Source organism: Ostreococcus lucimarinus, chromosome 9, assembly GCF_000092065.1.
Source record: "Ostreococcus lucimarinus CCE9901 chromosome 9, complete sequence".
NCBI classification, from domain to species: domain Eukaryota; kingdom Viridiplantae; phylum Chlorophyta; class Mamiellophyceae; order Mamiellales; family Bathycoccaceae; genus Ostreococcus; species Ostreococcus sp. 'lucimarinus'.
This window is the reverse complement of record NC_009363.1, coordinates 561961-575850: the sequence shown is the minus strand read 5'-3', so window position 1 is coordinate 575850 and position 13890 is coordinate 561961. Positions and strand designations below refer to the sequence as shown.

At 63.5% G+C, this 13890-nt stretch overlaps 8 protein-coding genes across 8 annotated transcripts; 5 read left to right on the top strand and 3 right to left on the bottom strand.

The window, feature by feature from the left end:
- Positions 1 to 800: 800 nt before the first annotated feature.
- Positions 801 to 2242, top strand: OSTLU_50562 (predicted protein; the record flags this gene model as incomplete). The annotated part of the gene is made up of 1 exon (XM_001419806.1): positions 801 to 2242. One exon carries the CDS (start codon positions 801 to 803, stop codon positions 2181 to 2183), a length of 1383 nt encoding a protein of 460 aa, XP_001419843.1. The 3' UTR covers positions 2184 to 2242.
- A 240-nt stretch (positions 2243 to 2482) lies between these two features.
- On the top strand, positions 2483 to 3196 carry OSTLU_7001 (predicted protein; the record flags this gene model as incomplete). Its single annotated transcript, XM_001419805.1, has 1 exon — positions 2483 to 3196. A coding segment is annotated over one exon (714 nt), but the record flags the coding sequence as incomplete, so codon positions are not given.
- Positions 3197 to 3878: 682 nt separating this feature from the next.
- Positions 3879 to 4238, bottom strand: OSTLU_33647 (predicted protein; the record flags this gene model as incomplete). Its single annotated transcript, XM_001419601.1, has 1 exon — positions 3879 to 4238. The coding sequence occupies one exon, from the start codon at positions 4236 to 4238 to the stop codon at positions 3879 to 3881; it is 360 nt and encodes a 119-aa protein (XP_001419638.1).
- A 621-nt stretch (positions 4239 to 4859) lies between these two features.
- On the top strand, positions 4860 to 7619 carry OSTLU_93284 (predicted protein; the record flags this gene model as incomplete). The annotated part of the gene is made up of 1 exon (XM_001419804.1): positions 4860 to 7619. The coding sequence occupies one exon, from the start codon at positions 4860 to 4862 to the stop codon at positions 7617 to 7619; it is 2760 nt and encodes a 919-aa protein (XP_001419841.1).
- A 261-nt stretch (positions 7620 to 7880) lies between these two features.
- Positions 7881 to 8786, top strand: OSTLU_35116 (predicted protein; the record flags this gene model as incomplete). The annotated part of the gene is made up of 1 exon (XM_001419803.1): positions 7881 to 8786. A coding segment is annotated over one exon (906 nt), but the record flags the coding sequence as incomplete, so codon positions are not given.
- A 253-nt stretch (positions 8787 to 9039) lies between these two features.
- On the bottom strand, positions 9040 to 12036 carry OSTLU_16888 (predicted protein; the record flags this gene model as incomplete). Its single annotated transcript, XM_001419600.1, has 1 exon — positions 9040 to 12036. The coding sequence occupies one exon, from the start codon at positions 12034 to 12036 to the stop codon at positions 9040 to 9042; it is 2997 nt and encodes a 998-aa protein (XP_001419637.1).
- A 781-nt stretch (positions 12037 to 12817) lies between these two features.
- On the top strand, positions 12818 to 13375 carry OSTLU_34638 (predicted protein; the record flags this gene model as incomplete). Its single annotated transcript, XM_001419802.1, has 1 exon — positions 12818 to 13375. One exon carries the CDS (start codon positions 12818 to 12820, stop codon positions 13373 to 13375), a length of 558 nt encoding a protein of 185 aa, XP_001419839.1.
- Positions 13376 to 13536: 161 nt separating this feature from the next.
- OSTLU_34727 (predicted protein) lies at positions 13537 to 13776 on the bottom strand (the record flags this gene model as incomplete). Its single annotated transcript, XM_001419599.1, has 1 exon — positions 13537 to 13776. The coding sequence occupies one exon, from the start codon at positions 13774 to 13776 to the stop codon at positions 13537 to 13539; it is 240 nt and encodes a 79-aa protein (XP_001419636.1).
- Between the last annotated feature and the right edge of the window lie 114 nt (positions 13777 to 13890).

The following is a 13890-nucleotide window of genomic DNA, read 5'->3' as shown; positions in this document are numbered from 1 at the left end:
AGACGCGGGAGGAACGCGAAGAGACTGAGACTAGATTAGCCGAGATACGAGAAATCGAAGCCGGCATGGCGAATGAGAACTCGTTAGATCTGGCGATTGAACTCGATGTGCGAACGGCAGTCGGCACAACCTTGCTCGAAACCTCGGAAGATATCGAGACGTTCTTGAGCATATGGCAGGATTCCTCGGCATATTCCGTGATTTTCCAGCCGAAAAGCGTTCACGAGTCGTCGGGGGAGCGTCGAGCGTTCGAGGAGCCGACGCGCATCGCTGTGGCGTTGAATTCGCGCGCTGTGTTCATCGCCAAGCTTTTGTACGACAGGCACGAGCAGAAGAATGCGATCAGAAATCGCGAGATAGTCGGCATCCCTATCGCGCGTGCGCTCGAGATTCTATCGAAAGAAGGCCCAAGAAAGTTTACGATCGACTTGCAGTCACAGCTCTGCAACATTGTCGACGCGCGAGCGAGTACGTACGCCGCCCGTCTCTTCTGTTTCGCACAGCCGTGCGTGGACGTGCGTATCGCCGCGTGGCTTCTTCGTCCAAGTGCGGATGAAGTCAAAGCAAGCGCACACGATGCGCTGATGCGTGGGACAGACCCGACCGATCCGCTTATGAAACTCTTTAGCGCCGAGTTGGGCGAAGCGACGAGCGGCGTCGAGGCGGCGTGTCATATTGTGGATCGATTTGGTAAAGATCGAGACCATCTAAAACCGTTATCGCGAGCAACCGCGGCGTGCTACGCCATGGGTCACCTAACTTGGAAAGAGTGTCAAGAGAAAGAGCTTCTCCGACCTCTCATGGAGATCGAAATGCCGTTTGTAGCTCCGATCGTGGCGATGCAAACCGTCCGAATTCCTTTCGACGCACGCAAGATGCGCGAGGAGATGGCGACGATGGATGATCGTCTCAAGAAGCTAGAGGAATACGCTTTGACACAAAAATGGATAGTTCTCGATTCTTCGGTGTCGATCGCACGCAGAGCGCTGACGAACAACACCTACCTGCAAGATCGTCTGTACAAACATTTGAAACTCACGCCGCCGCCGGGCGCGAAGACCAGTATCGACGCCAACAACTTGCGCAAGCTCTACGAGCAAAGTAATCATCCGTTTCCGTTGCTCATCATAGAACACAGGAGCGTGTTCAAGAGACGCGGTTTCGCCGACACCATTCTCGGCATGTACGCCGATGACTCTCGCATTCGCTATTCCATCTTTCAAACCAATCACGACTGTGGAAGGTTGGCGCACAGCGAACCAAATTTTCACTCGCTAGCGCACGACATGACGTGTGGTGATCAATTCTACGGCCTCGACGCGCCGAAGATATCGATACGGTCCGCCTTCGTGCCCCCGGCGGCCAAGGTGTTCGTTCGCGCGGATTATTCGCAGCTGGAGCTTCGAATCATGGCGCACTTCAGTGGAGATCGCACGCTGATTCACATGCTTCAAAATCCTGAACCAAACAACTTAAAAGACGACCCGTTTACGATGCTCGCTAGCAAGTGGTACAGAAAAGCCCCCGACACCGTGCTCGCCGAAGAGCGAACGAATTGCAAAAATTTGGTATACGGATTGTTGTACGGCAGCGGAGCTAAGAAATTGGCATCTGATTTGCGCATGTGCGAAGAAGCGGCGAAATCCGAGGTCGCTCGATTCAAATCTATGCTTCCACGTCTGATGGAATGGCTAGACGGCATCGTCATCCGCGCGCGAGAGGAAAAGCCAATCGCTCGAGTGACGACCATCAGCGCTCGGCACAGATATTTTCCAGATTTGCACTCAAAGAATAACGACGACAGGGCCGCCGCGGAGCGGCAGGCGGTGAACACGGTGTGCCAAGGCAGCGCGGCAGATATCTTCAAGACCGCAGTCGTGCGCGTCATCGATACTTTGCGCACAAAGTATCTCATCGAACGATGTCAGCTCGTGTTGACGGTGCACGACGAGTGCGTTTTCGAGTGCGACGCGCGCAGCGCCAAAGCCATCGCACAAATCGTGCGACACGCCATGGAATCCGTCGCGAACGAATTCAATTTAGCCGTGCCGCTGCCCGTCAAGGTTCAAATCGGATCGTCGCTCGGTGACGACGCCTTCGCCGTCGTCCCGCGCCCGTCGAGTCGGTTGCCGTCGGCGGCGAACACGCCCGCGCAATCGCCAATCAAATCGCGCGGGCCTTAGCGACGCCCCGCGATCGCGACGCTCGACGTCGTTTCGCGACCACGTGCGCACCGTTCGCGCGCGCTCCGACGTTGTATTGCGCGACATTTAGCCACGATTGTTTCGCGCGTCCGTCGCCGCGCTCGCCTCGTCAGCGCGCGTCGTCCCCGCCCCCACACACTCGCGCGATGTTCGCGCCCTCGCGCGCCGTCACCCCTCACCGCGCGTCGACCGCGACGTCGTCGACGTCCCCCTCGCGCGCGCTGCGCTCGCGCGCCCCGGTTTCACGCCGCTCCGCGCCCGCGTCGATTCGATGCTCAATTTGCGGCATCGACCTCGGCACGACGAATAGCGCCGTCGCCATCGTCCGCGACGGCCGCGCGGAGATCGTGCCGTGTCAAGGCCTTCGCACGATTCCGTCCGTCGTCGCCCTCGGCCCCGACGGCGCGGTGACGGTGGGCGTAGAGGCGAAGAAAAGAATGCAAAAGGATTCGCGCAACGCGCTGCACAGCGTGAAACGGTTCATCGGACGAAAGTACAAAAAATGCAAGGCGCAGGCGAAAGACGTGCCGTACAGGGTCGTCCCACACCCCGAGACGAAGTTTGCGGCGATCGCGGCGGTGGATGAGAGCGGGGAAGAGTACTTGGTGCTACCGGAGGAGGCGAGCGCGCACGTGCTGCGAACGCTGTTGGACGCGGCGGAGGCCGAGTTAGGAACGACGATCGATAAGGCGGTGATAACGGTGCCGGCGTACTTTGATGATTTGCAAATGGAAGCGACGACGCGCGCGGGACATCTCGCGGGGTTGAACGTCGTGCGGTTGCTGAAGGAACCCGTCGCCGCGGCGTTGGCGTACGGCGTGGACGTGGACGAAGACGAAACCGTCTTCGTGTTTGATCTCGGGGGAGGGACGTTCGACGTGAGCGTGCTGGAGGTGGGCGGTGGAACCGTGGAGGTGTTAGCCACGGGTGGCGACCCAAACTTAGGCGGGGACGACTTTGATCGCATCATCGCGGTTTGGCTCGCGTCCGAGGCGAAATCGCTCGGCGCCGACGTCGATCCCAGAGGCGCGTTGAGCGTCGCTCGCAAGGCGCGCGAGGCGTTGAGTGATCAAGAGCAGGTCGAGGTGCCGATGCCTGATGGGAGTAAGCGCATCATCACTCGCTCACTGTTTGAAAAACTCGTCATCGACGTCCTTCGCCGCATGCGGCGTCCCGTGAGCGCCGCCGCGGACAGCGCGGGGGTCGATTTGGAAGCCATCATGGAGAACTCGCTGAAGAAAGATGGTGCGTCACGCGCGGCGGGAAGACCGTTCGATCAAATTCTCCTAGTCGGCGGCGCGACGAAATCGCCGTGCGTGCGACGGTTCGTCGAAAACACTCTAGGTCGAAAGCCAAACGTATCGCTCGTCAACCCCGACGAAGCCGTCGCGCTCGGCGCCGCCGTGCACGCGGGCGCGCTCGAAGGCACGATTGAAAACGTGCAGACGCTCAACTCCATGCAGGCGAGTTTAATACGCGCGCTCACGGCGAAAATGAACATCGCGCGCGACGACGCGTGCGACGAAATCGATTTCGACGACGACGTCGCGTGCGTCGACGGCGATTGGGACGAGGCGTGCGAGGACGAAGACGACGACTGGGGGCCGGAAGATCTCGACGATCTCGTGCGATCGAACGTCGACTAGTAATTCTACATATTTTTCATCGCGCGCACTACGGCGATATCCGCGCGATTCGATCCGCCCAATCGCCGCCGAAACCGACGAACCGAAACGATCGCGCGGCGACGTCCACGTACGCCGCGTCCGTCTCCTCCTCCTCCTCCTCGCCCTCCTCGTCGCCCTCCTCGCTCGCCGTCTCGCCCGAGTCATCCACCACCTCACCGCACGCGCGCTCTCCCGCCCCGATCGCGCGCACTCGCACCTCCAACCGCGTCTCCGGCGTCAACCGTCCCAACCGTTCGCTCCACTCCAGCACCGAAACCGCGCTCTCCGCGCTCTCCTCCAGATCCACCATCGCCTCGATCTCGCTCGCGTCCCGCAGGCGATACAAATCGTAGTGATGCACGCGCATCCCTCTCCCGCCATCGCTTCCCTCGCGCGCGTCGTACCGCTGTTGCACCAGATACGTCGGCGACGGCACGTCCAGCCCGTCGTCCCCCGTCGCCGCGCGCGTGAACGCCCGCGCGAACGCGCTCTTTCCCGCCCCCACGTCGCCGCGCAGGCATATCACGTCTCCCTCGCGCGCGACGCGCGCGAGCGCCCGCGCGAGCGCCGCCGTCGCGCCCTCGCTCGGCGCGACGAAGCGTCGCCCGCCGTCCCCGTCGTCGCGCGCGCCCGCGCCCGCGCGCGTCGACGCGCGACGCGGCGACGCGCGCCGCGGCGCGAACGCTCGACGACGCGCGCGCCCGGGCCTCGCGAGCGCCCCGGCGACGCGCGCCGCGGCGCGCATGACGACGCGGAGTGACGACGCATCGAATCGCGCGACAATTCGACGCGCGCGCGCGACTCGGCGACGCGCACGGCGTCGCGACGACGCGCTCTCGGCGACGACGTCGCGGTCGACGACGACGCGCGCCGCGCCACCGCGGAGCGCGCGCGAGGCGACGCGACGCCGGATTCGATCGAATCGGTCGATCGGACGCGGGCGGGAGAATCCGCGCGCCGACGACGCTGACGACGCGCGAATCGCGCGATGAGCGACGCGAAAGGCGACGATGGGTCGAGGGCGACGAGCGCGCGCGGGCAGGACGACGGGGGGGGGTGGCACACGGCGCACGGGCACGGACACCGCGATCGCGACGGCGACGCGCGAAAGTCGCACGACGGCGGCGCGAGACGAGAGAGCGACACGCGCGAGGAAGCGAAGGTAAAGTGGCGAGGCGATGGCGATGGACAGGGCGCGGCGAGCGGGGGGTCGAGACGCGAGCGCGCGAGTCGAGGTGAGCGACGGGAGAAGTACGGGAAGGATGGCGGACCGCCGGGGTGGGGCAAGCGAGACGCGAGGGATTCGTGGGGGTCCAAGGCGTGGATCGACGGCGATGGGAAGCGAGCGGAGGGAGGCGATGCGAAGGCGGAGGGAGGCGAAGGGCGCGGACGACACGGAAGCGGACGCGCGCAGGCGCGGGAAGGGATTCCGACGAGACCCGCCGGTCGCGGTTTTACGATGGGACGCGGGAAGAGCGGCGGGCAGGCGTTGGAGCTGAGTTTGGGGGCGTTGCAAGTGAGCAGCGTGAGCGATGCGTTCTTCGATGCGGTGATGGCGAGAAAAGCGGCGAGCGGGCAGTTTGCGGACGACGGCGAAAAGACGGGCGACGACGCGGCGCCGGCGGAGACGCCGCCAGAAAAGAAGGAGAACGGCGCCAAGTATCGCTACGATGCCGCCCAGTTGGTGACGATTCTGCGCGAGATGGAGGCTTTGCAGACGTGTAAGTTGCCAGAAGACGTGTGCGGGACGAACGTGCCGTTGAAGGCGATCAAACCGGGAGATCCGATGTGGGAGCTGACGATGATTGGTCGCCACGGCGACTGGCAGAAGAAGAAGGAACCGGTGCCCGAACCGAAGACGGCGGCGTCGGCGGCGACGACGACCCGTAAGGCGAAAGACGACGTCCCCGAGTGGGCTCAAGAAGGCAACTCTTTGGCTGACGCCAGCTTGACGGACGATTCTTTCTTGGGTACCGCGCTGCCGCAGCTCACGGCGGAGGAACGACTCGGTTTGGCTGGTCTCGGCAAGCCCGCGGTTCCAGCGCAAGAACAATCGAGAACATCTCGATTCGTCGCTTTAGAAGAGGACGAGACGCTCATGCCGCACCTCTCTCACATCGGAGGCATGATGCAGGCGCCGCCGCAACAAACGGTGCAGATGCCGCCGATGCAGATGCCGCCGATGCAGATGCCGCCGCCGCAGCAACAGATCCCACCGCAGCAACGACAACAGATGCCGCCTACGCAGCAGCAGTTGCCGCCTCCGGTACCGGCAAACGTCGACTGGCTCTATCTCGATCCTTCGGGACAGCAACAGGGCCCGTTCACGCGTCAAGAGCTCATAGAATGGCATCAAGGCGGCTTCTTTCCGAACGATTTACCGTGCAAACCGATCGACGCTCCGGCCGGTGCGCCCTTCATGCCGTTAATCGAACTCTTGCAAAACGGCTGGCGCTACCGCATCCCGATGCAACAGGCGCCGCCGCCGCAACAACAGGCGCCGCCGCCGCGACAGCAGGGCGGTTTACCACCGTGGCTCTCGCAGCAGGCGCAACCTTCCGGAGCGCCTCCACCGCGAGGTCTCACGTTAGAAGAGATAGAGCAGTCGCACGGCATCGCTCCTAAAGCCATGTCGCAGCAAGCGGCGAGATCGAACGCTCTCGCCAACTTTGCCGCGGGCTTGGGGATATCTAGTCAAGCGGGCGGGGCGCCGCCACGAGCTCGCGGTATGACGCTCGCGGACATCGAGAACAGACACATGCACGATAGAAGTGGTAGACAAGAAGTCGCGAGCGCGGATGCGTCTTCGAAGTGGGACGCGCCACCGGCAGCGCGAGATGTGCCGCGTCAACCGCCGCCGCAGCCGGCGATGCCCCCCCCCGTCACGATGCCGCCGCGCGTCGAACCCGCACCAGAACCCGCGAAGGCGGCGCCGACTGGACCAGCCTGGGGTGGTGCCGCTCCTGCACTACCAGCGGCGGTCGCCGGTAAGACGCTCCTGGATATTCAACGCGAGGAAGAGGCGCGCGCCGCGCAAGCGGCGAAGAACGCGCCGCCCCCGAGCACGCACACCGCTTTCGGCGGGGCTTGGGGTGGCAACGCTGGCGGCGGTGGCAAGAGCTTGAAGCAAATCCAGGAAGAGGAAGCGTTGCGCGCCGCGGCGAAACACGAGGCTGAAGCGGCGATGGCCCAGCAAAACCAGGCGATGCAAACTTCTGGAGGCTGGGCCGCCGCCGCGGCGCCGAGTCAAGTCGCGCCGCGTCCGTCCGCGCCGATGGTGGTGCCGAGGTCTGTGCCTCAGTCGCAGGCGCCAAAGGCTCGACCCGTCATCGGTAACGCGGTCGCCCCTCTCACGCAGTCCGCGATGTCGTCGAGCGCCCCCTTGCCTTCAGGTTTGCCTCCTTTGAACAACAAAAACGCCCTGCGCGCGTGGTGCAAGGCGCAAATGTCCCAGTTGAACAATTCAGACGACATGACTTTGGTGGATTTCTTGCTCGGTTTACCCTCCGCGGGCGAGGTTCAAGAGTACGTCGCGTTATACTTGGGCAAAACCCCGCAGGCTAGCGCGTTCGCGGTCGAGCTCATCCGTCAAAAGCGCGCCGACCCGTCGCTCGCCGAAGGTTTGGGCAACGGCGAGCTCGCCAAGGTGGCCGCTCAAGGCGCCGGTCCCGGGTTCTCCGGTGCCGACGGCGAGGACAACGAAGCCGGCTGGGCGTCCGCGGAGAAGAAGCGCCGCGGTAAGAAATAGCCGACACCTTGGCGCCGCATTGGCGCCGGCGACGAAGACGCCTAGCGACTCTTCTCTTTGTCATTGTAGTTCCAGTCGGGAGCAGTTACGAACCTCACCTCGCGACGCGACGTCTCCCGATCGCTCGACGGCGCGCACGACGAAACACGCGCGACATGGTACGCCCGCGCGCGCGCGATTCGTCCCGATCGACGCGCGACGCGCGCTCGCGTGGTCATCTCAGTAATCTCAACGACATCGAAATCAACCGACTGACCGCGCTCGCAGTCCAACGTTCGCGGCCTGCGCGACGTGAACGAACGCAACGACGATGCCTCCGACTCGAACGGCCCCGATCCGCAGGAGTGGTACACGGGCGGCGCGTCGAGTGGGCAGGCGGTGATCGACCCGCGAGAGCGACCCGACGCGCGACTGGCGTCGATGTTCGACAGCGCTCGCGCGCACGGTGCGATGGACGGCACGGCGGAGGATTTGAACCCGAATGAAAGTCGAGGCGCGCGAGGCGGGGCGGCGACGGCGTTTCGAGGACGCGGGCGAACGCTGAACTCGAGCGCGGAGGAAGAAGCCGCGGACGAAGAGGAAGCGAGCGCGGCGACGGCGGCGAACGCGGACGATGGGATCGTCAGTCGCGTCGTCACGTTTTGGCAGAATGGGTTCACGGTCGATGATGGACCGCTGCGCACGTTCGATGACCCCGCGAACGTGGCGTTCATGGAGTCCATCGGACGCGGCGAGGCGCCGGCGGAGCTCGCGCCGCGGAGCAGAACCGAACGGGTGAACATCAATTTAGTGCAGCGTCACGAGCCGTACGTACCGCCGAAAGAGCCAAAGTACAGGGCGTTCGGTGGATCCGGGCGCACGCTCGCGAGCGACAGCGAACCGGCGCCCGCATCGACGGCGCCCGCGTCGACGGTCGAGTGGAACGTCGACGAGTCCCAACCGACGACGTCGATTCAAATCAGACTTCGCGACGGAAGCCGTTTGGTGGCCAAGTTCAACACCACGCACACCGTCGCGCACATCCACTCTTTCATCGCGAGATCGCGCCCGGATGAATCCTTCGCGTACACGCTGCAGCTCTCGGGCTTTCCGCCGAAAACGCTCTCCGACGACGACGCCGTCATCGCCGACGCCGGTCTCGCCGGCGCCGTCGTCATTCAGCGATGATATTTCCGCGCACTCGCTCGCGATGACGCGCGCGCCACCGCATCGCGCGCGATACCGTTTTAAATTCGATCCATCTTCGTCGCCTCTCCTCGCGCAAGGCGGGCAACGCTAATGACGCTATCGCGTTCGGGCCGTGGGTTGATCCGTTCGATTGGAAACCCGCGCTCGGTGACGCGTGCGAGGCGACGGATGACGGAGCGTGTGCAGTCGCGTAAACTCTTCGGCAAGCAGGTTGTTTTTAATATTTACAAAGTCAATTGCGTGCGTAATGGGCGAGCACAGCGCGATGGGTGACCGATAACGCTTCGACGTATGGCGAAAGCGAAGCCGCGCCGAATGTGCGTTGACACGCACCGAGCGCGTTCAAAGCGCGATGGCGAATGGCGACGGTCTTGCTCGCGCACACATCCGCGACGCTCGGCAAGACGAGCGGCAACGATGACTCCACGCTCGCCGCATCGGCGGTTTCGATGATCATGTGCGCGCATATGAGCGGCGCTGTGGACGCGCTATATGCGTTAATCAAAGGTGCGAGCGCGGTAAACGCGTCCTCAGTATCAATTTCTCGATGTTGAAAAATTGCACGAAGTGCCCCATAGGCGTGAGCGGCGACGAGTTCATTCTCATCGTCCATCGCCGAACACACGGTAGGCACGAGCAACGGCATGTACGGTTTGAAGTGTGCGAAGCAGTCTTCGGCACTCGAGGCGATCGTGCGCAGCGAACGCACGACCGTGTCGATATTCTCATCGCGTAAGCCTTCCATCGCCTCGACGATTCGCTCGCCGACGCCGGCGTGGCGAGACTTGCCTGCGGACGCCTCGATACGCATCGTTTCATAGGACCGGTTCAGCGACCCCATGTTCTGGTCTTCATACCCGTGTTCTTCGTCAAGGCTGTCGTATCCAACGTCGTGCATCGTAGCTGTGACGACCGGTGGCGAGGGCGCTGGCGCTGGCGGCGGCGCTGGCGGCGGCGTCGGCGGCGCTTCGAGAAATGGTCGCAACATTTCCGCGAGCTTAGGCACGCGCCGCTCGATGGCTTCCATAAACCGAACTCGCTTATATTCCGAGCTCGCCAACAACCGACGCGGTACGACTGCGCCGTCGACGTGCACGTGGATCGCCCCCAAGTTTGACCCCGCCGCCTTGGCTAGCGGTTCGTTGACGTCGCACGCCAATTCAACGACGAGGTCGATCCACGACTCCAAGTTCGCGGATACCGACGCCGGCGTGTGTACGACCTCATCCGCGCCGCCCCCGCGCCCGGAAAGAACGTATAAAGCGAACTCTAACACACCCGTTTTTGTTTTTGCCGTCGAGGCGAGATGTAATGAGCGCAAGAGCGCCGGCAAGAGAGCGTTCGGCTTGTGCACGTCGCCTATGGCGGTGAGCGCTTCGGAGGAGAGAGAGCGCGTCGACTCGCGGTGGTCGGTCAAGCACTCGAATACGCCCAAGCACAAATCTGGCATGACTTGCTTCAAGTCTTCCGAAGCGATGTACACCAGCGTGGCGATCGATTCGAGCGCAGGATCGAGAACGAGGGCGTTGGAGTCAGAAATGTAGCCCAAGAGAAGCTCGGCAATGCGCGCTGCGTGCAGGGTCACCTGCGCCTCAAACTGCGCCGCCCGCGCACCGTGCGTGCGTGCATCGGCGTCGTCGAGTGCGCCGCGTAATCTCGAACTTGCCTCGGCTCGACTCGCTCTTTCAGCCGCGCGTTCAACGCGTTCGGCGAACATGACCGCCGAAGCGATGTCCCGCGCCTCGGTGGGCGCCGGCGTCGGCAGTTTCTTGGCGGCAGGCGCTTCCGGCGCGATTCGACTGGGCGCGCTCGAGAGCGAACCGCTTCGACCGCGTCTAGCGACGGAAGATGTCTCTTCGGACTCACTGTCGTTGGTCAAGTTGGACAAACTTCTCGCGAGCTTCGAGTCTACGCGCGTCAAGAGATCGCCGCTCGCCGTCGGCGACGTCACGGATAAGATCTCAAAGCAAGCTTTCGAATTCGCTCGAACCGTAGCATCCGCGTCAGACAACGTGACTCGAAGAGCGTCGCCGATGGCGTCGATGTGACGGTTGCTCAACTCCCACGATTTCAAAATGATTGAAAGATACTCCACGATGCAGCCTCGCATCTTCGGCGCGCGCTCCGCGACGACGGCGTCCGTTAATCTTTGGACCAATTTCGGCGCGTGGCAGTGCTCGATGATGCCTCGAATGCACGCATTTCCGCTGTCGGCAATGACACCAACGGTAACCACAGTCGTTTTCAGGAGCGCCATGACAAAATGATCGACGTATTGGGCGAAAGATTTCGTCGCGCCGCGCGCCAGAGTGACGAGCAGGTGAGAAACTTGCTTCACCACGGCGCTTCGTCTGTCGCTAATTTGCGCCAAGAGCACCTCCACGGCTCTTCCGAGCGACGACGTGAACGCGTCTTCGAAAACCTCTCCGCCACCGCCGAGCGTGATGGCCTCTAAACGCACCATAGCCGCGATTCTTTTCAGCCAATCCACGTCTGGGCGCAAGTCTCGCGTGACGCGATCCATCGCGCGCGTGAATTCTCGTTCGTTGGATATACGTTCGGGCGGCGGCGGCACCAATCCATCGCCCAGCGGTTTCACCACCGCACTCGCGCTCATGCTCTCGCTCGCCGACTTCGACGTCTCCATCTCGTTCGTCTCCGCTTTCGCGCCGTCCAACCGTCGTTCGATCTCCTTGACGTGTTGCGGTCGCATCGCGTCTTTCGTCGCCTCGAGCGCCTCTCGCCCGACGCGCGGAAACTTTTCAAACACCACCGCGATTCCATCCATCGCCTGTTCGCGCACTTCGCCTTCGCGATCCCCCAGCGTCCGCGCGAACGCATCAAAGCATCGTCTCGCGAACGCGTCGTCCTCCGTCGTCGCCATCGTCGCGCTCAAAATTTCAATCGCCGAAACTCGAAACCGCCAGTTCGCGTGCTTCCACGCGAACGACAGCTTATCCTCCATCTCTTCCCTCGTTATTCCGCACCGCATGAGCGCCAGCGTCGTCTTCACCGCGTCTTTTCTCGCGTCTTTCTTTCCCGATCCCAGCCACTCGCGGCAGCCCGACCAGCACGCTCGCGCGCCGACGCCCGCCTCCGTCGCCTCCGTCGTCCCATCGATGATCTCACGCATCGCGATCAGCGCCGCGCGCGCTTTGAACGCGTTCGCGTCCCTCGTCGCCGGTTCCAGCGCCTTCAGCGCGTCGCTCGCCATCGTCGTCGTCGTCATCGCGCGCAGCTGTCGCGGATTTGAATCTTTCGCGCGCGTTCGCCGCCGCCGACGGCGCGTCGCGGCGTCGCGGCGCGCGCGCCGACGTCGACGACAACGCGCTCGACGCCCGCGCGCGGTCGAGCGGCGCGCGCGACGACGGGCGCGATGGAGTGGCGCGCGCGACGCGATTCGAATCCACGACGCGGCACTATCGAGCGCGTCGCGTCGCGACGTCGACGGCGTTCGCGCGAGCGCGCGCGCGAGGGCCTCGTCGCGATCGACGCGACGCGTGGACGCGCGCGCGGCGCGAGCGATGGCGCACAGACGGCAGACGGACGCGCTTTTCATCAATGCGGCGCAGATTTGCGCGGCGAACGCCGCGCCCGGGGAAACGCCGATCGCGACGCTGCTGGACGCGTTCTTCGCGTTCCTGGATGAGAAAACGGATTTCTTCGTCGACGCCGAGCGCGCGGGGGCGGCGGTGCGGGAGGCGCTGGGAAAGACGACGCGGGGTCGAGCGGCGGCGAAGGCGGCGAAGGCGGCGACGACGGCGACGGCGAGCGACGACGACGCGGCGCGGTTGAAGGCGGAGAGAGACGCGGCGAAGGCGCGGGCGATGGAGGAGGCGGAGAGACAGCGCGTGGAGGCGCTGCGAGCGCGAACGCTGGAGATGCAGATGGAGAAAAGTAAGGGAAAATTGACGGAGGTGACCGAGGACGCCGAGGCGGCGGCGACGGCGACGACGACGACGAACGACGCGGAAGAGGAGGATCCGCACGCGCTCGCGCCGGGAACGATGATGCCGAATAAAGGGAACGGCGGCGAAGCGGAGAAGTACGTGTGGACGCAGACGTTGGATGATTTGGAGGTGCGCGTGGCGGTGCCGCCGGGGACCAAGTCGAAGGAGATCGAGTGCGCCTTCGCGAAGAATAGATTCTCGTTCAAGCTTAAAACGGCGAGCGGGGAGCCGCGCATCGAGGGCGAGTTCTACGCCGCCATCACCCCGGACGAGTGCTACTGGACGCTGGAGGACAACGCCTACGTGTCGTGCTTTTTACAAAAAGCGAAAACCGGCGCCGAGTGGTGGCCGCACGTCCTCGTCGACGACCCGAAAATCGACACCAAAAAGGTCGAACCCGAGAACAGCCGCCTGGACGATCTCGACGGCGAAACGCGCTCGACGGTGGAAAAAATGATGTACGATCAAAGGCAAAAGGCGATGGGCTTGCCCACGGCGGACGAGCAGACGAAGCAAGACGCGCTCAAAAAATTCATGGCGGCGCACCCCGAGATGGACTTTTCGAATTGCAAATTCGACGGCGTCTCGGGCGCGTCCCCGTTCGACGCCTCCGCGTAGCCCGTTAACGATTCATCGACGATCACGTCGTTTTCATCATCACTACAAACACGTTTATTCTCGAGCGCGTCTCGTCGCGTCTCGTTCTCCTCGTTCGGCCAGCCGCCGCGTCCCTCGATCGTTCCCTCTTTCCCTCCCGAACGCGCTCGCCCGACGCTCTCTCACGCCTCCTCGTCCGCCGCCTTGAGATACATCACGTTATTACATCGAATCAGCACCTCTCCCAGCGCGCCCTGGCGCTCGCCGTCGACGTACTCCTCCGTCGACGCGAGCTGCAGATTCATGTACGCATCCGTCGACACCAAGAATCCGCGGTACTCCATCCCCCACTTGAGCTTCACCGCGACTTTCTTCCCCGTGAGCGACGCGAGGAAGGGCTTGGGATTGATCGGCGCGCTCATCGCGTCGTCGGCGCGGCGCGCGCGCGCGTGTGCGGCGACGCGGGGCGTGACCTAGCGCCGCATCGCGACGCGCGATGGCGCGGGCGGCGCCGGTGACGCGCGCGGGCGCGAGGT